At 38.5% G+C, this 24,911-nt stretch overlaps 1 protein-coding gene across 4 annotated transcripts in view; it reads right to left on the bottom strand.

Moving 5' to 3' along the window:
• The window catches only part of LOC148658143 (glycerophosphodiester phosphodiesterase 2-like), a 34,871-nt gene that overhangs the window by 8,367 nt on the left and 1,593 nt on the right, over nt 1-24,911 (bottom strand). Inside the window, exons 1-9 of one of the 4 annotated variants that reach the window (XM_088639154.1) lie at nt 17,694-18,059; nt 8,282-8,534; nt 7,243-7,346; nt 6,792-6,885; nt 5,143-5,202; nt 4,444-4,542; nt 4,159-4,252; nt 1,923-2,068; nt 1,527-1,609 (exon numbers count right to left, since the gene is read on the bottom strand). In XM_088639154.1, coding sequence (XP_088495280.1) covers nt 1,527-1,609; nt 1,923-2,068; nt 4,159-4,252; nt 4,444-4,542; nt 5,143-5,202; nt 6,792-6,885; nt 7,243-7,346; nt 8,282-8,464 — 863 coding nt within the window. In that variant the 5' untranslated portion in view covers nt 8,465-8,534; nt 17,694-18,059. Of the gene's footprint in view, nt 1-1,526; nt 1,610-1,922; nt 2,069-4,158; nt 4,253-4,443; nt 4,543-5,142; nt 5,203-6,791; nt 6,886-7,242; nt 7,347-8,281; nt 8,535-11,406; nt 11,609-17,693; nt 18,060-24,911 lie in introns of those variants that run through there. The other 3 variants (XM_088639156.1, XM_088639157.1, XM_088639155.1) reach the window with 3 other exon arrangements.

The raw sequence follows: 24,911 nt of genomic DNA, 5'->3' as shown, positions 1-24,911 counted from the left end.
ATTCTTCTCTACTAAAATCGTTTTCAGTTTCAAGCTTAAACACCAAGTGCAGCACAGGGTATAGCACACTAAATCATGTGAAGCTTCCTCATTGAAGCTCGGCCTTCTCAAACTTCTCAGAAATCCACAGTTCATGCCTTTTTTAGGAAAGGGCATTTTTGAAAGCAAGCATTCAAGACCATGAAGGCAAGAACTAAGGTCTCCTTCAGATTTGTTTCCATGATGTTATCTGCAGTGCACAGATTCTGAAATCTGGTATCATTCTGCACACTCTGATAGAGCAGATAACACGGCAAGATTAATGTACGAGATTATCTGCCATGCCTGACCTTTTCTGGTCATTCATCCAACACATTCAAAATACAACTGGGTGACTGTTGTGTCACACTTCTGGAATAGCAGAGTCTCACTTCATATTAACACTACTGATGCCTCTGAGCAGTAAACAAGGACTGAGATATCCCATGTACTTTCTCAGAATATTCTAGGCACTAGTCCGCTGATATAAAAGGTAACTTTTAATTTAATCTTTTTTAACAGACAGATCTTAATAACAGATGCAGATAATTAACAAAGTTAACAACAAATATGTAGGACAAACATACCAGAATCACCATGTGATCACTGCTAGGCTAAGCTGTTGCAAGTGCTTATAAGGCCTGTAACTAGGATATAGATAATGATCATGCTGAATACGAAACTGTATGGTTTTCATTTTTAGTAATAGCTCAATTTAATTAGGGTAGAGTGCTGACAAGAGTAACTTTCAATACGCCAAACCACTGGAGCCCCGATCCTTTGAATTAGCTGGCTAGCAGAGGATTGCAGAGGCTGGAGTTCATTCTAATGTAACTGAGCCGATTTACTCCACAAGCCTCTTACTGTTTAAGACACAGAGTACTGCTAGCTGCTATTAAATTTCAATAGGGCTGAACACTGAATAAGACAAAATATATAATATCAGTTATGAACTACTTAAAATGTAGCCCTGAAGTTTTATATTTTGCCATCTGTACTATAGCTCAGTGACCATATGAAGATAATACAGCATTTTAAATTTTTTATAACTTTTTCTAGGAAATTATGAAAAATTGTATCATAATGAAGACATGACTTGGAACTATCCCTTTTGGACATCCAAAAAGAATGTTCAGTGCCTTTTCAGTGTGGGGAAACAGCACAAAACCCAGGAGAAAACACAGAAAGATGATGTCACTTTCTTTTGCACGTTTTTAACAATCCTTCCTTAGTCATAACAACAGTTTCTTTCCTCAAAGAATGGTCACAGACTAAAGAAAATACAAACTAGAATGCCAGAACTAGGAAATATACTGTAGATTAATCATCAGCACTGGTGGTTGCTGTCAGAGATAAAATCTGCAGTGTAATAACAATAACAACAAAATAACAATATATTGTAACAAAACCGTTGTAGAAAAAAGTATACTCCAGTATGAAATTCTCTGAAAGATTACATTAATGTAATGTGCCACATATAATCTACAGAAGATTAAACATCTCCTGACCTGATGGTGACATCTGTCTCCAGACCATCACCTCCAAGCTCAATGGCTTTCTTGAAGGACATCTCGGTGTTTTCTGGACCAAACTGTTTCAAACACAAAAAAGAGGTGTTTTAGCAAAGATCTCGTTCATGTATATATTATAGCATTTAGTTACTATATACTTAACATTCAGTTGTTTAGCTTTACTCAGACAGGATTTCAAGACTTACTAGGATTTACTAGTGGCCTACATAATAACTAAATAATCTCAGTAGTCCCGTTTAATTTTTTTTCCCTGGATCAAATTAGTGATAGACTTTATGGCTATGCTTTACGCAGTGTAGCACATTTCAGCATGACAGAGGGAAAAAAGCACCCAATAACAGTCCAGGCTAAACAACATAACCTTGCACCTACCATTGGGGCTCCTCTGTGGCCTATGAGGGCAGGGGGTTGACCCAGGGTCCCCTCTTCTTTAATACAGGGAGAGTACATGCCCAGAGGCACCAAGTACAGAGAGAACAAGACTGCCAGATACACCCCCAGAATCAGCACCTGCCGCACTGCAAAAGAGGCACACCAATTCAATAAGAACATACGGTATCTGTGCATATTAAGAATGCCATCAGCATATTTGTCTTATGAGAGCATCAGCAATTTACTCAAAGCCTCCACTTGTGTTCTTCTGTTCTGACAATTGAACTATTAATAATGCGGCTTGGTTGGATCAGAGAAAAACAAGTTTCACAGTCATCTTCTATTCAAATTGACTAGGATTGTAAAAACCTGGTCACATCACAGCAAGCCAGGGTAATCGTATAACTAATCCCTTACACTTCCACAGTGCTTTTCTGGACACTCCTCTTAAAGCGCTTAACAAGGACTAAGCGCCACCACCACCAATGTGTAACCCTGACATCAGCTATCAGTGGGGAGGAGATCAGAGAGATACACCCTCAGTCTTGTTAAAATACACCCTGGGGCCATGTTTAATGACCTCAAAGGGTCAGGACCTCAGTTTGTTTTTCTCATCCGAAGGGCAGCACCTTTTTTACAGTATGTGTCTCAATCACTATGCTGGGGAATCAGGATCCACACAGACCACAGGGTGATCATACTGTTCCCACTAACACCTTTTCGAGCAGCAATCTTAGCCTTTCCTATCCTATCTCCTATCCAGGTACTGGCCAGGCTCACACCTGCTGAGGTTTAGTGGTTTGCCAGTGGTGAGCTTCAGGGTGATATAGATGCTGACTTGATGAAAATCTTCTGCTACTCTCAATGAATACATAAAGCTCACAGACTGCTTTTTTTAGTACAAAATACATATCTATGAGGATCAACTGGTATCTTAAAATACAATGACTAACATATTAGTGGAGGATAACCATAGAATAGTGTTTCTGAACAAAGGAACAACACTGAGTGAAAAGAAAAAAATAATAAAAACACCTGGGCTTTTACACAGCATCCAGTCTACTGTATTAAAAAAAAAACAGTCCTGTACCAAGGCTACCCGAAACGCTGTTTTTTCACACTGGATGATGTAAAAGGCAAAAACACTTGCAACATCTTAAATGATGGTGTGTACATACACTACCAACAGCAGCAGAGTCTCCAGCTAACCTGGAGAAAGCTCTCCGCCTGACTAATTAATAATGAAGGATGTTTAAAGCTCCCTGAAGATTGCAAACATTAACCGCAAACAACATTACAGCTGCTGTTGTAGGCAGACAAACAGAGCTGCCATGGAGACAAAGAGGGCAAACAAGCATCTGAAGGAATAAGTCATCTGAGTTATGAAAGAGTAACTGATCAACTACTGCACTGTCCTACCTCTGTGAACTATGGATTTCTGTGAGGAAAACACTAAAATATACTGGCTTTACTTGCAGAGATAAACCAGGAGGATTATAGTGGTAAAACCTGTTTGAGTGTGCTGAGCTACAGTAGTACTAATTAAAATGAATGCATCTGACTAAAAGGCATGACAAACTACTTCACATTTAGTTATATTAAGATGAGCGTTTACAAAAGGATTATATTTATTAATATTTAGTGAAATTCTAATAATAATATTTATAAAGCACCTTTCCAAGCCCAAGTATGTTGTATAGAGTATAGTGATAAAGAAAAAGTACAATACAAACTGAAAAAAAATAAACAGCGAGCATAGAGGTTTATACAGATGGAAATCAGATACAGACCTTCTTAAAAAGGAAAGTTTTAAGTATGGATTTGAAGACAGTCAAATAATTTGTCTCTGGTAGAATATTAAGTTTATATGATACTAAAAATATTGATAACTGAATTTATATAGTAATTTTAATACGAAAAGAACTCAAACCCCTTTATATACAGGAGAGGACCCAAGTCATCCACCACTTAAGCACAAAGGAGCCATACTGTGCAAGCACCCCACTACACAGCAGATCAGGAGAGGAACCAGGCATTGCTTCACCAGGTAAATCAAGGTATATCTAACAATATTGTTCCGAGATATTACTAAGTCTGCTGAAGTCTGCATGTTACATTAAAGTCACGTGTTATCAAATAATTAGCTCTACAAAATTTTCGATTCAGCACAACTTATGTTCAAGTCAATAATATTAAAGTAACAACTTCATGATCAGGTGAAGCACTTTTATCTTACCTCTTTTGTTCATGCGGAAGAAGTGTAACGCTATTGGCCAGGACAATAGGGTCATCAGCGAAACTCCACCCACATGCAGATACGGAGCTGTGACCTAACCAGTCAGCAAAACACAGAACAAAGGAATGAGAAGGTCACTACTAGGATATGAAATAGTGAAGGGTATATGAAGGGTTTTTCCCTTTTTTTTTGTATTTTTGTGTGGGAGAATAAAAGTTGAGCAAGAAAACGTTATTTGAGGACTGTCTGCACCTCCCAAACTGCAGGCTATGCTGAAAGTCCTACCTGAAATGACAGTAAGAGAGTTTTCCATTCTTCTTTCCACAAATCAGTCAACACTGTGATGGCACTTATAGAGAATGTCAGAGTGACCAGAATTCCAATCTGTAAAAAACACATTTGTGATTATTTCTTTTGCACACGATTAACCACGCTTTCAACAGAAATGTGCAGTCTTACTACTTAAGTGCAGGTAAATGAGGAAATGTGACAAAAATATAGAATGCCAAGATTAATTTAGTTCTATAGTCACTTATAACACTGGAATAAATCTTTTGAGGTGCAGAACCTTTTTTATTACTGACAGAAACAGCATGCTATGGTTGCTTATGACTTCATATTAAGAGTGTCCTTGATAGGCCCAGTAGTGCAATAAAGCAGGACTGGCTACACAGTGACTCATCCTGTATTACTCAGCTTTATCACTGGGAATCTGTGTTCAATGTCAGTAAAGATTTGGAAGTGTTAGGGGTGGAGGAGTGTGAATCAGAAAAAGGCGAAAGGGACAGTAGATGGAAGAATCACTGTGCCATAAACCATGGTACATCTTTTATGAGTCATTTTACAGTTCAATTCCATCTACGTGAACTTGGCCATCTGCTACTACTCATATAGAATGAAGATCTCTCATAGTAACTTGGGTATAATATAGATAACTCTGGGCAATAAAGCGCATTACGGGAATGGAGAAAGATAAAAAAATACCTTGTGGCTCCAGTGCAAATACAACCGTTGGCCTTCAGTTAGCAAACACACTGCTAATACCTGCAAGATAACAGAACCCTTTAAGATGCTGCTAATCCCCTTAAATGTTGCGTCAACAGAGCACAATGAGGCAAATCTTTTTATACAGCTCTAAATAGCAATTATCCACTCTGACTCTGCTCTGACTTTGTGCTACATACATCAGCAATATCACCCTGCAAAGAACGTGATGCCATCAGGATCTTTTGCAAATATTCATGGTCTCCACTGAACTGCCAGGCAGGTTATTGCTTTTCTTTGACAACAACTGTTCCATCAGAACATGTGATCATTAAGAAAAGGTGTTTTGTAACACTGTAAACATTGCAATAGGGAAATCCTGATTGTTTCAGCAATACTATATTTGCTTCGAGACAAAATATAGTCATCAGTTACCCGTGGCAATAATAACGTAAGCTTTACCCTTGGAGGGAAAACACAAATAGGTAATGATGAAATTTTGTATTTTTGCTCTACTTCTACACCAAATTAAGAAAATCTCCTTTGCCGTTTTCAAGCCATATATTAAACTGCAACAAAAGAGTACATTTCTAGACATATGCAATTTCTTGCATTAGGAATTTGTCTTTTTTCACATACACTTGCTCTCCATGAGACACATAGACACAAGGATGAGGAGAGAGAAGCTTGGGGTCAGAGCGCAGGGTCAGCCATTTATACGGCACCCCTGGAGCAGCTGGGGTTAAGGGCCTTGTTCAGGGGCCCAGTGGAGTAGGATTCCTCCGACGGCTGCGGGATACGAACTGGCAACCTTCCAGCTACAGGCGCAGATCCTTAGCCACAGAGCCACCACCACTCCACCCTGGTATTTATGTAAGGGTATTTATCCTTATACCCTCATATAAGGATAAATATCGTTATGTGAAACCCCAGCGTGTTTTAGCTTGTTCTGCTCAGCATGTTACACATAGAGATAACAAAATGAAAGACTCAGTTTCCTGGTGAAGTCCACAAAAGGACTGATCAGTCATTTTATTGTACTGTCAGTCATCTATTATTGTACATCAGTCATTTATTGTCCTCACACCTGAAGAAGGCTCCACGGCCGAAACGTTGTTTTTTTTCTTCTCTTTTCAGCATGGAATAAACCTATATCTTATTGTACTTTCTACGTCCCACGTTATCCAGGCATCACCATGATGTTTATAAGGGACATGGTCGCTGTAGCTATAGATCTTTACGCAAATGGGAAATTTAACAAACACTATGAATGCAGTATTAATAAATCTATGAAACTCCAATCAACAAATGCTGACAATGAGCAGAAAGTTTAAGTCTTATTCTATATATTTGAAAGAGATCTGTAATGCAAGGCAACACTGTGCACCAAATGCATAGTGAGAAGAGACACATGTCTACAGATTTAAAAATGCAACAAATGAGGACTGAAACCAAGACATTTTCCGTTATGTTTCTTTGTTATAGTCTTTGCTGGCGGAAAGTAATATGTACTTCCAGTACATTACTAAAACCTTTTCAAGGGAAATCTGACACATCACACAAAGCTCTCCATATTGAGAATGTCCTTTCCATATTGCTAGCCAGACCTGGTAAAACAGCAGCAGAGCCTGTTCTTATGGGCTACTCACCAGCAAACCAGCCACATAGGTGAACAGCACAGCAGCTACAACCAGCAGCACCACTGACCAGGGGAACCAGTACCCAAACTTTCCAAAACTGAACCTGAGAAAACAATGGTGAGGGGGGTACAAATCTTAAATTAGCTATTAATAATATGGCTTGATTATAAAAAGAAAAAAAATCAAGCAAAAAAGGTGAACTTCATGATAGCATTAAAAACCTAAGAATTATCTCAACCTGAAAAGAAATCACATTGTTCATTAGTCACTTTAATTGAGTTTCCAATTACTCTTACTTTTTTACCCCTCTTAGGCCTAGTTAATTTTAACAATTGTCTTGCATGTAACTGTTTTCTTGAAAACTAGAGAAAACGAACAGAACTTTCTCCTGGAAACGTGTGTTTAAATGAGCCCTTTGAGAGTCTAAGTCAAAATGCAATAAACCAGATGTGAGACCTACCAGTCAAAATCATTGTAGTCATTTTGGGCTTCGCTCCAGAAGTACAGAAACACCAAGCTGAGCCCAAACGTCACTATCAGGACTCCAAAACTGCTGCATTCCAACTGCAAGAAAATCCCAGTTAAGTTAGCACATATTTGATCATTTCTCTCCAATGTGAAGTCAAACCTGTTTCCTTTTTGATGAGAATGTCTCAATGGGAATGTGAAGTGTTAAATTTAGACTTAACCCACCAGTCACAAATACCATATTTTAACTTCATTTAGTATGTACAGTATATTGTTTCTTCCAATATACTGTACATGTATTGACTATACATTGAAATACATATATGTGTTAAGGCTGTATATTAACATAAGATAAACACCTGCTCACTGATTAAACCTTTATCATCAAAATGGACAAAACTTAACTTAAAAACAGAATGAATTTCTCTAAGTGAGTTAAAATTAGTATTCATATTGCATTCTTAAATTAAATTAAAAAAAACCCAATGGCACCCAATTGAGCAGTGTCTTACTCTTTTTTTCCCAAAACTCATTGTCATTCTTTTTAGGAGAACAAGGTGTTCTAATGGCAACTTAAGGAAATATTTTTCCCTTCAAGTCTCACGGAACACTTTGATAAACGACAAGCATATAGCACAGCTCTCTCGATTCACAGTACACTGAAACCTGCGCGTACCTTCTTATTAGTTGATCTAAAGCTTAAAATCAACACAGTGCTAGGATTTTGCACCGCACTTAAGCCAAATGAAAGTTATCGCTTAGCGAATTAATATTTCTGTACCGTAAGAATCTATCGGCGTCTGTGTGGGCCGGTAACAGAACCATGAATGCCTTAGATCGGCCCCAGTAATGCCAGCGCTTCTATTATTCTGAATTAAAAAGACAACTGGGATTTGTGGGTCAAGTCGCAGAAGACACTTCCTCATACAGTCTCATACAGCGGCAGCCACAGTACTGTACCAAAGGTAAGGAAGGCATTCAAAGGGCAAGAGAAGGCGCCCAGGCAGGTAGCGGGGGGGGGGAATACAGACCTTGCTGCAGCAGCATTCCCCAGGCTGGGCGCGGGCTCTCTGGTAGCGCTTCCAATGGCAGCCATAGAGCCCCGCCAGGCAGGAGATGAAGGGCTGGTGCTCGTAGCGCTGCAGGAGCTGGCGCCGCACGACCTTGAGCTTCCCCAGTTTCAGCTTGGTCAGGGTGGTAGGAGATCTGCCCATGGGTTAATCTCGCCGCACCATCCTCGCCAGGCGGGGTCGGGAGGCGGAAGAGGGGGCCGCTGGGACAAGTCTGCGGAGAGCGGAGCGTATTGATACGGGTGTTTTCGTTTGTTTGTTCTTTGTCTCGGTTACCCCCGCTTTGTTTCCTGTTTTCATTTTGAGCACGTAGGGAGGGTCCGTATTCTCAACAGCTGGCCATCTGACCCGTCTAGCCTGTTTGGTAGTTAGGAGCACATTGGTCCAACCATCTCGTCCAGCTGTTTCTTGAGAGAAGAGGGATATCGGCACCTCTTACTGAACATGCACCATGTATGTGTGCCACCACTCTTACCAAGGCTAATTCAGCATACAGAAGTACAGTACAAGCTGTTTAACTGCCCTATAAAGGTCTCCTTCCCACGAGTTATATCCAGAGAAAGCTAAGAACAGTCCTTAGTCCTATTCTACTACAGAAATGGTAATTAGATTATTTTCATCACCGATGAAGAACAAGGTATGAACAAGAAGGCAGTGAGGGGGATTGTGGGCCTTTTTCAACATGGCTGGGTAGCCTGTTCCACTTTCCCACCATGCTTTCAGTGAAGAAGAGCCTCCAGTTCTTAGTCCAATGTGCCCTTTGGTTCCAGTTTCACTTTATTCGGAAGGAACCTGCTGCTTTGCCTTTGAAGATTTGGGATAACATGTATCAGACCCCTTATAATCTTCTCCACTTTATTTGCATTTCTGATTGTTTCCTCACATTGCTTTTTAACTGTTCAAGGGCTTCAGACAAATCCCACACTACTGAGTGACTTCCTGGGTAAGCTGGCTATGGGGATGAGGCTATTGGAGTCCCTACCACTGGTCAGAGTGAGCCAAGGAGCTTCTGCCAGATGGGCAATAATATGGGGAGGGGTGCAAAACTAACACTGGGAAAAGGGGTGCTTGTTTCTTGTATTTATGCTTAGTTGAGCAAAACAAGCTTTATCCTCTCTCCCAAGCTGTCAGTTGTAGAACTTCAATTAAACTGGAGATGAGCCACTGCTTTCCCAAAAATAAACAAAACTATATTCAACAACAGTGACAGAACTAGGTCTAGCTATACATCTTTCAAGCTCTATCTCTACCCATCTTCTAAAAAATAACCTATTAGCCGCATTTTTCAAACAGTAGCAAAACTCAGTCCAGCCTTTAAACCGTTCAAGCACTGGAAAGACATCCTATTGAATCGCATGCATTTAAACATAATAAAAACAAAATAAAACACTTAAAATATACTGGTGGTTTGTTCCTATGAAATATAATTGAGGGGTTTAAGCACAGTGATATTATTGTTTACACTATATGCTAAGAGCCAACCTGTCCATTACCAGTGTGGACCCACCAATATAACTTGTGAAAATCTCAATTTCCTCAGCTCTGTGGATGCAAGTATACAGAAGTCTCCCCCTTCAAGAATGAACAATCTCTTTTTGCAAAATCTCATAAGTTTTAATGTTACACAGACTGTAATCAATCCTGTGTACTGTCCTTGGACATCCATTCCACATAAATTCACCTAACACGTTTTAACATACTTGTAGGAAGTTGAAGTTGCAGGAGTGTCACTGTTTTAATGTGATGTACTATTTCTATATGCACAATATCATGTGTGAACCTTATTTCCACCATGAATAAATAACTTGCGTACCAGACAATTACCAAGGGCTGTTCCACAGTAAGTGCCTATTTGGGGTAATTTAATATTTCACTTCATAAACAAAATCGAATTAAATATTTAGCAAGTCGGTCAATACCGTCTTACTATTGTTTCCAGCTGTTTTTACCTGGTGTTGTATTTCTTTAAGCTCTTCATCACAAAGTGTTCTGAATATGGAACAAATAAATTCCAGAGTTTTTGTGGAGGTTTCAGGTTACTATAATGAACCACTGAAACAATGAGGCATGAACTTTAGTGGTCATTGTTTTAGTTACATGGATCTTAGGCTGTTTCTTATTGAACATGCACCACATATGAGTGCCATAACTCTTACAATGGCTGGTTCAGCAAACTAAAGTACAAGTTGTATAACTGCATGATAAAACCTTCTCCATGAGTTCTCCAGAGAAAGCTAAGAAAGATGTCCAGTTGTAATACAGAAATGGTAATTAGATTATTTTCATTACTGAGGAAAGACAAGGTATAAACAGGAAGGCAGTGAGGGGAATTGTTTGTTCATGTAATTAATAATTACTGAATTTTAAGTAACCATATGCTGAACGAGACCTTCAAAGCTGAGATAAGGTAATAGCATATGTAGCATCTGTCGGTTACATCAGCAGATAACATAAGCTCGATAAAGCACCAGTTTCACACTGTTGATCTCCAAAGCTCAGTTTCCCTTGATAACTGCTAGCATTCTTTTACATTAAATATATGGTTTCTGGTTTGTCTCCAAGTCAACTCTTTCATGCCTGTACCTCAAGACATTTAGAATAGTGTATCTCTTGTAAGGGTCCTAGAAAAAAAAATGTTGATTACTTAAAAATAAGGTAAATAGCTCTGCAACTCCAACATCATTAAACAACAGAAACGAAAAAGGTATTAATGAAATCAAAACTCCTTGTTCACATAGCCCGGTCTAACAATTGTGTGGGCTGTCTACTGGGTAACTGGCATAGGGCAAACATGAACCTTTATGTGTTAACTGTAAACATAACCTTCTTTACAACACACTCATACCTGTATCCTGTATTCTCACCAGTATTGGAAGACATCATTCATACAACAAAAATGCATCCTTATTTACAGTCCACCTTCCCTGTCGTGTTAACACTACGTGGTGATTAAGAGGCAAAACGCAGGTGAAACAACAGCAAAAGACCAGGAATCCCAAACATGACCATTCCTCTGCAAAAAAAAAAAACACAATATAAAAAGGCAGCAATAAAACATAAGCAGATGCAGTAAACAAATATCTTACTTCTTGAGAAGCAGAGCTGGCTAACATGGAGAAGGGACCAAAATCCACTCGAACGTTCATTCAGCTGTTTGGTGACTCAGACCAGCTTTGCTGCTACAACAACCCCGATGTCTTTTCGAGTGGCGGAGAAGAGTTTCCTCACAGAGGGGGATCGAGTGCAAAGAGCACGAAAGGGAGCTTGTCTGTGATGGCATTGCCACTGCCCAGGGGCCAGTATGTGATAGAATGTCTGAGGTGAGCAACACAGAGGCATGGCCTCTCTTTCGTAAGGGGTTGCCACAGTCCTTTTGACATCTGCAGGGATATAGTAGCAGCAGGATCTGCTTCCTGTCTTGGCTAAGCCATTTAGAAGGAATTAGTCTGAAAGATTAGAATAAAAATAGTGGTCTCCGCAGAGATGAATAACCCCTATCCAGCCGTGCTAGTGTCAGCATCAAAACATGCCATTCACAGATATTTGTGAATCAACTGAGGAGAAGATAATGGGTTCCATTCACTTACATTCATTTAAAAAAATGAAACTTCCTGAAACAAAAACAGAAAAGAATAGAATCCAGACATCTGTGCCTTTCGTATTTCTCACTGTATTCTCCTTTTAAGTTGCCTTTTCACTTCTACTGTTTATTTCATTCTTAAAACATCCAGCTCCTTTGAAACACAAGGAAAATACATCACTTGTCCTGGAATTTTCAATCTGGCTTGTGTCTGGAGCAGACATGGTGTTTGAAGTTTACAAGCTGCAGGGTGAGCACCCCCTACTGGTCCTACTAACACCTCTTCCAACAGCAACTTTCCCTTACCCACCCTTAGTTTTTTACTCATAGAAACATTATATTCTGGATGCCAAGTATGGTATGCAGAACAAACAACTGGCAGACCTTACTACAAATTTGCTACAAGGGGGCACTGTTTAATGAAAAGAAACAGCAAAACCCAATGTGTCATAAAAACTTGTCAATAAGTGGAATTATACAGGGATAATAGAACAGCAGTAACTGTTCTCTAAGCAGGGGCAATTAAAGGAAGGTACTGGTCTCGTTTGTTTGGAATTAGCCTGGGTTTATGGATACAACTGTAGCTTTGATTATCAGGTCCATCTGTCAGAGATTCTCTGCAAATTTGTAGCAAAGTATTCCAGATGGAGTACCACTTAGAACACAATCATGGGGCCAAACTCCACACTTTCCTTTCCCTGAAATCAGGCCAGTCATCAAATCCACTGTGTAGATATCAGTTATAGCCTAGCCTGTCCTTTTTAAACAAACATAACTTAATTCATTACAAAAATTAGCAACTTGCTTTAAATCAAGTGCTCGTTAGTAGAGTAATTAGATGATACAGGGGATAGATGAAATGGAAATGATTCCCTCCTGCTACTTCAGTTCTTCTATGCACAGGGAAGTTGTTTGCAATTCCTCTAATCAAGTTCTACAGGGAGATTCAAGGATTAGACAAAAAAACTGGAGCTTTGCCAGTACTAACTGCACATTGGCTCCTTGTGGTCAATAACACAGTCAGACCATTCCTCTAACATTGTGCGAAAATATCCTGGATTTTTGAGTGCCTTGAATGTCAAAAAACAGTAAATACATACTGTCCTTCTCCCTCAGTTCTTCTCTGTGTGACATTTTTCTATGGCAACAAAAGAAGTCAAAGGCATATAGTCTTCCCAGAACAGAAGATGCCAAGATTAATGTGCTCATTCGTAATTTCCCTTTCTGAACAGCAAATACTTTAGTTATCTTTGTTCAAAATGCCAAATACACTCAAAGTCTTTCATACTTCTTGTTGGACAATAGTTTGACCAAAATGGCCTTTTTATGAAAGCCTTATGTTTGCAGTATTATTAATTTTTCTGTTTCCAAAAGTTAATTACTTTCATATGCACTGGCCTCTTTGTTTTCAATATTATTTCTTTTGACACACAATGTATTAATTTTCAGTTTCTACACAGACCTAAAAAGAATAATCCTAAGGCCCCAAGCTCTTAAAGGCACATCAAGAGACCTAGGAATGGAAGATTGAGACAGTTTGAATTTTTCATTTTTTTACAGTTTAGTTTTCCCATTGATCTTTGAATTGTGAAAACATGTTATTTTTGCCTTCCAACTGCAGAAACATATTTCCTTGGAACAACAGATGACACAGGCAAAATGCTTGTAAAAACATCTGGAAACTCAGAGTCTCTACAGAACAATGGGGTCCTTTGCCTTAAATGACAACTCACTTCCCGGAAAACACCTCATATAAAATCCCACCATGCCACAGCTGTACAAGACTCTCGTTATGAGCATGTAAATATACAGTTATCAAATCTTGGTAACAAATTCAATTCATTGAGGATATGGAAAAATTTAACAAATTTCAAATTAAGCAAAAAAATTGTGAACTTTGTGAAAGTACTGTATGTCGCCACGTTGTTGCAAAATCCTGTTTTTGCCACTGGCGAGAGCAAGAGTTCCCACTAATTGCAACATGATGAGGCCCTTCCTGCTCACTAGTCACCGTAATGACTGATGTAATGTGGTGTATGAGTTAATAAGTACAGGCTGTGTAGCACCACATTTTCATCACCACAACGTGATCTGCATGCAGAGTCAACAAATAATTCATATTTGTTGGCAAAACCGTCTCAAAGTCAAGAGCAATATTTCTACTGAATTAAAAAAGATGTATTCACAAGCCTGCTTGTTTATAGTGTCATAAGGCCTCTTCAAATCTCCATATGTTTTGTTGCCTTGTTCTGAATCTCAGAATGTGGTGCTACGCATAAATGGAAATTTAATCTATTTTGTGATGCAAATTGGAGGTTTTACAAGTTACTGTGTACATTTTGCTTTTATTGTGGTTTGAAATGCACTCATCAATGCTGATTCTTTCAAACATCGCAATCTGAAAATAGAGTTGCAGTTCCCCTTTTAATTCAGGTCTCCACAGGAAGTCATTACAACTTCTAAGGAGCTACTCTCTAAAACCACTGCTTTTCTAACCAAGTCATGGCAGCAGCAGTAGAAAATGTTTGTGATTCTGAAAGAATTTTAGCTGTGGATGCCCCTAGGTTCTGAGTCTTACTTTCAAAATGTCAGCATACACTGCAGTTCAGAAAATGTGATTTGGTTCATACAGTAGCTCAATTTGCTTAACTGAGATTTTCTTTTACAACTTCACCTGCAGAATTATTTGACAGAGATAGTAATTGTACTGACGTAATACAAATTCAGGTCATGCCCAGCACCTCAACAGCTTTTCCCCATGGCTGTTGCCCTCCTGCCCCCGAATACATGAATATGGGATGTAGTGTGGATATAATTGTGATCCTGTGCCAGGTTGTTGTGTAAAGTGTAAAGGTGTTATTAATTTTTTTCCATCTACAGTATGTTTTTGCACCAAGACACCAGATCAAATTCGTTGTACATGTGATGTACTTGGTAAACACAGTGATACCAATTCTGACAGCCTACACCATGTTGTGATAGCCGAAAATTCTCATAAAGGATCTTATGAAACACACAGTATAGAATTGGTCATTTTTATTCTCATGTAACTATGCTTCATATCAGTGGCAAGAAATTAGTTTGGTCAGCAGTAGATTAGAGCAGTTGCCCGAGGAAAGTTTTGTACTGTAAAATATCTGCTGAATAATTTCACTAGAAGGATTCTGTATGGAATAAACACTACTTCAGTCATTTCATGGAATATGACTTCCCTGAGGCTACTACTGCAACACAAAAATGCAACAGAGTGTCACATTACACCAAAATAATATACATGCATCTTAGGGACGAAGTGAGATGGTTTAGTTCTGATCTGATATGAGTAGAGTTCAAGCAGTTTTTGTTTTGACGTGTCATCTAATCAATCTTTACCCCACACACAGCCTGACACTGACCACATGGCATCAAGATGGAAATTATGATACAGCAATCTCTGTCCCAACAATGTGTGTACAAAAACCTCAGTCATTTTTATTGATTTTGCAGAAGCATGCACCTTCCTGTGTGCAAAACAGAAACTAACACAAGAGTTGCACTCAGATTAGAACCAATCCCTCATGCATTTGGTCCCTCATACAGTAAGTGGCTGTTTTGAGCAAGGGGGCTGAAGGTGGGGGACGCGACACTTTTGTAAACAATGGACCTCTTCAGTAAGCGCTTACTTTGTTTATTCATTCTTGTGCATCACCAGATCAACAAGATACATAAATAAAAAGCCACAGAAGCACAAAGGGCTCGATTTGTCTTACAGGGTCACTGTTCCTGGCTGCAATGGCCAGCTTCAGCATGAAAATCATATGGTATACTTCACAATTAGAGCCTATTGTATTGCAGGATCCTACCCCACAAGCCTCAGCCCTTCTCAGCTTCTCTTCTGGCCTCAAAGAAACAAAACGCGATACAAGGGATCTCAAGCCGAATTTGTGAAAGGCCCAGTGTCTTCTGGGGTTTGTTCTGCCTGAGCTCTCAGTTACACGGATGGTCTAAATTATTCAATTATATGCCTAAATGTGATAAGCCCAACTAGGTGAGACACAGAGGTGTTTTATAGATAATGAAGTGAAAAAGTGGAATAATCATCTGTAAAAAATAATCTTATGTATGTCAAAAAATTAATTGGCTACCAAGTTTGAAAGCAAAAAGAGAAGACACCAGGGCTTCTATGAATTTGCTCAGAGATCCTTGCAGTAGACAGCCCTGGTCCTTTCTATACTATTTTCTGTATCCAGCTCTAGGAGCCCCTGCAAGGTACTGTAAGTGTTACTCCATACAGACCATTGTATGTTGTGTGATAGTGTGTTATCGTATCAGGTGTACATTATGCTTTACATATTGATTTCTATGTTCAATCCAACTTATTTGAAGTAGTCCCCTATCCAAACTAGGTCCACAAATGGAAAATGCAGATTAATATTTAATATCAGTATGGTTAATAACATTCAGTGCTCACCATCATCCAAGCCTTTCTTGTGTACGTTCTCATGCGAACAGAACATCTCATTACAACAAGTTCAGCAAGCTGTAGTTAACCTTTGGTCAGCTAAATTCTTTACAATATTGCAAATCTTGTCTCAAACGCTTAATTAGATTTATTCACTGGACAGTGTAGACGGTAAATACAAGGGTATTTATTACCTGCAGTGATGCCCCCTGTGTTTACTACTTTGCTGAGAAACTGTATTTATCAAGATGCCAAAGTGAGGAGAAGGGGTTAATTTTTAAGTTCATTTTAATAACCCCTGCAATTATTTTGTTTTAATGATAAAATGGTGTCACCTCCCCTTCATTACCATGTTTTAGTTCATTTAAATTTAAAATGTAATTAAAATCATCACAGATGACAGCGTGACATTTTTTTAGTGGATTCCCATAAACTCGGTGCAATGCACTGTGTGTTCAAATGGTCTGCATTTATCGGTGCTTTCTTTCGGAAATAATGACATTACTGTTACCACTGCGACTATACTCAAAACAGTACTTGTATGACTTTATTAACTGCTAAACCGGCGTTTGGTTTCCACAACTGATGTAATAATAGCGTTCCTCCGGCTATTTATAAAGGTAATTTAAAGATCCGCCCAAACAAATAAACCTTTAGGACATGATGTTTATATCTGTAGGCGTGAGAGTTGGAATTATTTAGCGCATCACGACGTATTTTGTAAGGTAAATCAAAGATAAACTACAAACGTACATTCCAGAGGTTCACTATTAACACTAGTGTGTGGAAACCCGCTTGCGATAACTCTTCAGAACAAAACTGAAACAAAGAAAGTACTAGTTTTAGGACCGTATTGCGAAAAGCTAGTACATTCTCTGCTCCTTCTCTTCTCTATTCGTTAAAAGCACGTCAGTATAACCGACCGGCAGTCATTGCAGAACGCGACAGGAACTGCTGAAAATGACACCAGACAAAAAGGACAAAAAGACAAAGAGAGACCAAATGAACAAAACGTTTTTGTCTCTCCCTTCCAGCACTAACCCAACGCAAGCGCTATCGCTGTGCTTCACTGACTGCAGTGCACGACTGCTTCATTGAAACAAGACAACATAGTACGTGGCTAAAGTATAAAACCTGCACATTCACACCATCGAGGCCAACATAAGTATTAATAAAAGCAATAAATCCGATCAGTTACACTGCATTACACTTATACTGCATTATTTGTGGTTACAAAACCTCAAATATACATACAGTACACACAAACAGCATGAGAGGACAACACTTCTGCACACACAACAGTTACTGACACGCATATGCATTACATCTAAAAATACAAACGTTAAACTTACATATACAGAAGTTATGCCGTTGTAGAGCTCTTACGCACCAACACCGAAGAGTCTTCAGTTGAATCCCAGGAATTAACAGCCGCAGTGTTGCGCAGTTCCTACGAGATGGTATAGCAGCTCAGCTAGTAACCACAGCGGTCCTGATACAGAGCTGTGTAAAGGCAGCTCCAGAGACCAGGCTGGGAACTCCCACCTGTCGCCAACTCCTCGTCGCTGCGCCTATTCGTGCTTTTCTCGGAAAGGTGTGGACTCGTCTGCGCTCTGCAATGCCGCCGACTTCAACTGAGCCGAAGTGAGCTGCTCCTTTATAATTATACCTCAGACGCTACGTTTAAGCCTCTCGACAAGAGACGAAGTCACAAGGCTCAAACAGCTTTAAGAAACCGCTGCCAAGGTCGATCTTGTACGAATCGAAGGGTTTTTATGTGTGAAAAATAGCCAATAAAAAAGAAAAAGCTCTCCGTCTGTAACATGACATGAATAATTAATATCGTCTAAGCTTATGAAGTTGCTTATTAATATCGGCTAGCCAACCTGTATTATCTTCACATACAACCTCTAACGTGTTGTATACTTTGTAAAGAATAAATTACTACAGATGTCAGAATCGAAATGTGTATTTTATGGCTCAACTGTCATTATTGTGGAACCTAAAAAATTGGTATCTCTTATCTGCTGGCGTTTGAATTAAAGAAGTAATTTTTTTTCCCAACAATCTTTAAACACACTATCTCCTTGATAAAGTAAACAGTATCACAACAACGTACAGACCGGTACTATGAAGTTCAACAAAAATAGTCCAGAGTTAAGATATCGCCTACCGATTCAGATTTTCCAACATAATACGAGTTGAAACAGCATGATGGGCGAATGTGGAAAAATACAATTGTATTACAATTCATATTTCAGACCTCAAGATTTAAAATGATTAATTTAGTAAACAGAACAGGAGACTTGAGCCATCACCGAAGACTTTTTTTTCTTTAATCCAGATCCTCACCCTCTTAATACATCAAAACGTTGGAATTCAGACATGTTAGAGACTGTCTACACCATGTTCACTACAGTATTTGATTAACTGGGTTCTGTTTAATGTAGGTATTACACTGGCGATATTTCACAACCATTTGTCTAAGCCCGTGACCTATAACTGAAAAGACTGTGTATCAGGCTTTGATTTAATGCCCGCGACATTCCCCGAGTTCCAAGTAGGCCACTTACGGGCGGCTCAGAATGGAATTAAGACCATTCTGCACTGCCAGATCAGACAGACGTCCTAATGTTTATGTCACACCCATGATATATATGGAACTATTTGTCTTTGGTGTATTAATAAGCGATCAGACTGCTCTAAAATGGGTCAGCTCAACTTTTGTCTTTTAGCAGCACCAGATTGTGTTTTTGTTTTCTTCCTGAATACAAATTGACTCCTGACCTCAAAACAATATGACAGCTCGCTACATTAATATCTGTGATGTTTGGAGATCAACAATATTGAGCTTTGCAGGTCATTAAGGCAGTGGTAAGAACAGAAAGCGTGTATGAGTAATTTCACTGTGTTTAACCATGCAAAAGTTCAACAACTTATACATAAGCGTTTTGCAAGTCAATTAAACTATTTTAAAGCAGGAAGACCAAAGTATACACTTCACTTCAACACAGCCGGTACGCAGAATACATAAACCTCGGACTACTGATAGAATCAAACTCGGCTTCAGCTGATTTCCCTGTGGTTTAAATTTAGCCTATAAACAAATACTGTTCACTCTGTCAAAAGTGGAAATGTACAAAGCTTTCCATTTCTCCAACACCGACCCATTCCATCAGGAAGCAGAAAATGTTCTCGGCTGATGGAAGGATTGGCTATTTTCACCGTTCATAAAACTGTCTGTTGTGCCCCCCTTCTTTTTGACAGCGCGAATGAAAATGTCAGGGGAATCCCATTTTGTCTGGAGATGAACTGGCGACAATCAATGAGCTGCCTACTCAATTAAGGCCTCGCCACTTGATGTTATACAGCACAGCAGGGGAAAAAAAAACATTTTATCGTATCAGCTAGAATGAATCCTGTGTATCGAAATGGGACTGAATAATTTAAAACGTTTAGTTTCCGATTCCAAGAGAAGGCAGGAGTGGAGAAATCTACCTTGTATTGAAGTGCAATGTGACCATTTTATTAGGAGTTATGAGCAATGCAGTTTTGAGCACTAGAGGGCAGATGGCATTTAATGAACAAGGCAGTTCCATCTGGAATACTGCAAGTCATAAACAGAGGTCGTGCTTGATATTCAGTAAACAGCATCCAGCATATTGTTACATTCTAGGGTGTCAATTATTAAAGAGAGGGAAAAATTAGTGTCATCCCTGACACCAGCTTCTCTTGCAAGCAAATTAAAATTAACAACCACCCACCTCCAGTTGGCAGGGGGAACACTTTTAAGTACATTTCCTTTGTTCTCTGGCACAGGAAGGTAACAAAGTAATTAACCAGGCAACGATCTTTACAAGACAAAGAATTATTTGCCAAAAACACAACATTTTACTGAGATTCTGGACGGATAAAGTTTTGTTAAATATCGGCACCGTGTCTTCTTACAGTACCAGGGGAAAAAAAAATGCAGAACTCACTCTGTAATGCAGATTTACCATAAATGGAAAAAAAGGGAAACCGTTTCTTGACCAATAAAACTGACTTCATAAAACTTACGCTAAATTAAGGGGAACCCCACAGTTTCAATTAGTGCATCATAAAACAATTGAGAGGTGTATTTTAGAATGGTGAATGGCCGAAATCAGAAGGGTGGCTTCTGAAAAAACTGTCCCTGGTGTGAACATGTGCTTGTCTGGATGTATCCCACCTTGTGCCTGTTGCTTACAGGGATAGACTCCGGCTTCACTGCAACCCTGTATTAGATAAGGCAGTTAGAAAGTGGAGGGACTGAGGACCTATCTTACAAATTACTATTTTTACCACCACGAGGCAATGGTTCCTTATATAAAAACTTTAGAGTCAATTTCTTTAGCGTTCAGATTGCCTGGTCAGGGTCTATTATCTGCTCTGGGTATAGATGAGCTTTCTCACAGTACTGATGCTTGTCCTGTCTTTCTCTTCGTATCCCGTCTTTCTCTATAATTTCTGTATTATATTTAATATATTTAAGGCTTTGGGGCTGCTTTTCTAATGTTTTATGAAGGCTGATTTAATGACTTCACCAAGAATGACCTGGTAACTGGTTATATTGATCAGTAAAATGTCCTGGCCACCTGACCAGATAAGAGATGGTGGATCAAAGTTTCAAAGCATTGCCTGTCATCTTAAACTTAAGGAGTAGGATATTGTGAGATGTGAAACACATTTTGCCTTCTATAACAGCATAAAAGGATTATTTTTTATTATCAAACCCTAGAGAAACTAGATAAATGCATTGATTAAAATTGAGTTTAACATATAGAAAGGTATTTATTTGGGATCTCCTCCATTACTCAGATCACTTCAGTTCTTTCTGTGATCTGTAAGAATGATGGTGAACTATAACTTTGTATACAGTATATGTTAATACTGTATATAACTATACGGTATGTTAATGATAAGCAATCTATAAATTGCAGAGATATGTTAAAATGTATAGAAATTCACATATCAAACTGTGTCCCAGTTGCTAAAACTAAATTAACTACAGACTGAAAATTTATCTGTTATTCATCCATGCAATATGCAAGTTTATATCACTGCATTTCATTTCTTATGCATTACCAATTGCTTTCTTAGAGCGACACAGAATTACCAGAGCCTTACTTAACAGAATACATAAAAATGGCAAGTTTAATGTACATCAGTTCCAATGCAGCATACAAGGGCTGAAATAAAATCCAAATTGTAACTTCAGTTGGTTCAAGGAGATCTAGCTTTAGTGAATTAACAGTATCTTGTGAGTTTCTCAAATGATCAGTCAGTACTTGTGTATACAATGGGAGGTGAATTAACCGATGTTGTGCCAGCACTGATCAATAGAAATTAAAATGTAAACCATAAAGTCAGGTGTAATGAATGGAGGCAAAATTAAGACTCATATGTAATTGATGCTTTATTGCACCATCCTCTATTTGATTTGTGTCCTGGCCCATTTGCTGAACATTTTCTGCAATATGCTAAAGCACTTCTGCTTGTCACAGTATAATTGCACCAATGGATTTGTTCAGTGGCTCATGGCCAAGAATACCAAAAATCAATTAGCTGTCAAATAATACATAAAAAATGCAGATGTTCCTATTTGGTATGATTTGTCTAAGCCCGTGTTTGTGATTGTTTCTTCTGTACAAAAGGCAAATACAGTTTTATTTTTCAACAGTAATGCAGACTGTAGATTTTGTGCATTTATTATCATTATAATTTGAGGATTTTGTTTCATTTAGTGAGAAACTCCTGATTCACCTATTGAGTTAAAGGCATTCCAGTTCCAGAAATATACCAGACTGACAGATCGGACAGGAAGCCTTGATGTCAGACACTGTAACCTCCCACATTCCACCTATTGCTAAAGAACTTAACTGTAAAACAGATGCAGATATAATGATTTGACAAAGCTGAGCATGTCATCATGCTTTTTGTATAGTGGGTGTATTATGACATAGCATGTAAAATAGGATTTATATAAGAAACTATGTCAAAATGTGTGGGTGTAGTCTGAATAATAGAAACTGTGAATATGCTAACAACATAAGTGAAATACAGCCCAGCTGGAATGAAAAAACTGAGACCGTCTCTCTTCTTAATGTTAGGGCATTCTGCCACTCACTCAGACTGTGTATTGGGTTACACAGGTTTGTGTCTCAGAAGTTGTTTTCCCTATCGATGCACAACAAATTATAAAGGCTCATGAACCAGTCTGAGAAATGAAAATTACACTACAACCCTCAAATACCACCAGCAATCACCAGCACGTGCTAGCTCTGGGAAAATTGTTTCATACGCATAATCAACTGTTATCACCCCATTCTGCATAATTCATATCCATCCCCGAAATGGAAAGGAACCAGCAAAACTTTGACTACCCAAGAACATAAAACATGAAAAAAAGCATCAGATTTGGGTTCTTTAATGTCATAGGGACACATCTAAATGTACTTTCTTAAACAAGTCATGCTGCCACATCAATGAGCTCTCTGAAACATGACAAGCTACCCATGCTGCAGAAAAACATGAAAATTGAAGAGCAAAGTAACTTTTCTCTGCGTGTTTGATTCCAAAGCAAAGGAAATTGCACACTTATTCCAGGGATTAACTGATCCTCCAATCTAACTTAAAAATAAAATGAATTCATTTTTCATCTTATTCCAGTTCCCTTGTTGATTAGGAAAGATGAAAAGGTACATAATTGCTGTGAAAAGACAAGTAATCGCTGCCAGCTGTTCCTTCATCTAATATTGTCACACAAAAGAAACCCAAACGGTCACATAAGGTGAAACAGCTGTGTAGATGCATTGGTGCTCCACGCCTAAGTTCTGCAATACAGAATTTGCCTTTCTGCTTAATAAAGAGCATCTCAAAGATGAGTGTGCGACACTGCAGATAGACCTGAACATGTACTGTAGTTCTGAAAGACTTCACAAAGACTGCTGCTGTGAATTAGGTCTCCCTTCGAAGTTCCACAACAAAGGCATCAAGATCATTGCCCAAGACGATCTCATGTTGCTAAAACGTTGCTGAAATGCTTAAAATGTTGCTAAAATGTAGCACGTCTTAATGAACTTGCTTCTTTCTCCTTATCAGTGATGCAGAAAACTGCTTAAATACTACATAGGGCAAGACATATTAGGGCACACTATGAGTATCCGCAATTCCAGAGCAATTGAAGATCACATTGGCTATGCTTTTCTTTAGAGAGTTAGTGATTGCATCCATGGAGCAGGATGTACAATATGACATTATTCAACAAAAATGTTCTTATCCATAGTGTGTCCTTAAGGTCTCCACGTGGGCTGTACTGTCTACCACAAATTACCTCTATATTACTGCTGTGAACACTGTACAGTGTTTTTGTTCCACTCATTGAAACCAGTGGTAAAGGAAATACAGAGCCTTTCCTATTACAGACAAAGAAGAATTCTCTGAACCATCTTTTTTAACAGCACAATCAATGTTTTTGCAACCTTGTAGAATTATGTGTTAGGAAATCTAAACAGATTTCAGTGCTGTTTTTACAAGATGTTGTGTAACATTTTTTCATTAAATGTCCCTCCCACACTTCCTTGTTTAGTGAAAGACTTGAGTGTTTGGGGGTGAAGGCTAGGAACAAATTTGTATTAAAACTGGATAATGGAAACTTTCAAATGGACGTTAACTCCTACTGTACAGGAAATGTTACAGAGCTGTTATAAATTCTTTCCAGGTATAGTAGCTTTAGAACTAGGTTTGTCTGAATAAAATACAAATTCAAGTGGTGTGCTACTATACTACAAATAATGTCAATAGGCCCTTAAAAATTATAATTTATTAAACTGGAAATGAAAAGGGGGGCTCCAAATTTGAAATGGTAATATTTCATATCCTGCAGAATAAGCAAAAGACTAGTAAAAAGAGCTTAGATTTGATATACATAGAATTTTATGTCCAGAACTACTTAATATTCTTCATTATATCTGTACAATATAGATTCTGATAAGACAGAATCTTTGAACATACATCTAATATAGATGTTCAGAATCTTTGAACATACATCTAATATAGATGTTCAGAAGGCTTCTGATGAATTTCCTCATAAAAGATTCTTACATTTCAGTAATGCAAGAGTCTCTTACGAGGAAGTCTCATAGAAGAGCTCTTTTACATTTCAATAATATAGATTCAGTAATTCTTACAAGTGGAGGTAATGCATGTTTTGAGCAGTAATCAGTTAACGATTAGAAACAGAGCACAGGTAAGAATGCTGTAATACTCAGAATGGAATGATATAGTTACCACAGGAATCTGCATTAGGACTAATGCCTTCCCTAATTTAAAAGAATAAACGATAGGCAAAAAGGGGCAGATGACATTTAATGCAGTCAGGTGCAACACACTGCATGCAGATATCAAAACCATAAACTATAAATATAAAATGAGAAACACCAAACATGAAGAAGTAATTTCTTGAAGGAAAAGACTCAAGTGTTTAGACAGATATATTATTTACATCTTCTAGGCAATATAGGGAATCAATCAAAGGAAAAAAAAGTTAG

This window comes from Lepisosteus platostomus, chromosome 7, assembly GCF_059453375.1.
Source record: "Lepisosteus platostomus isolate fLepPlt1 chromosome 7, fLepPlt1.hap1, whole genome shotgun sequence".
NCBI lineage: Eukaryota > Metazoa > Chordata > Actinopteri > Semionotiformes > Lepisosteidae > Lepisosteus > Lepisosteus platostomus.
This window is presented reverse-complemented; position numbering and strand designations above follow the sequence as displayed.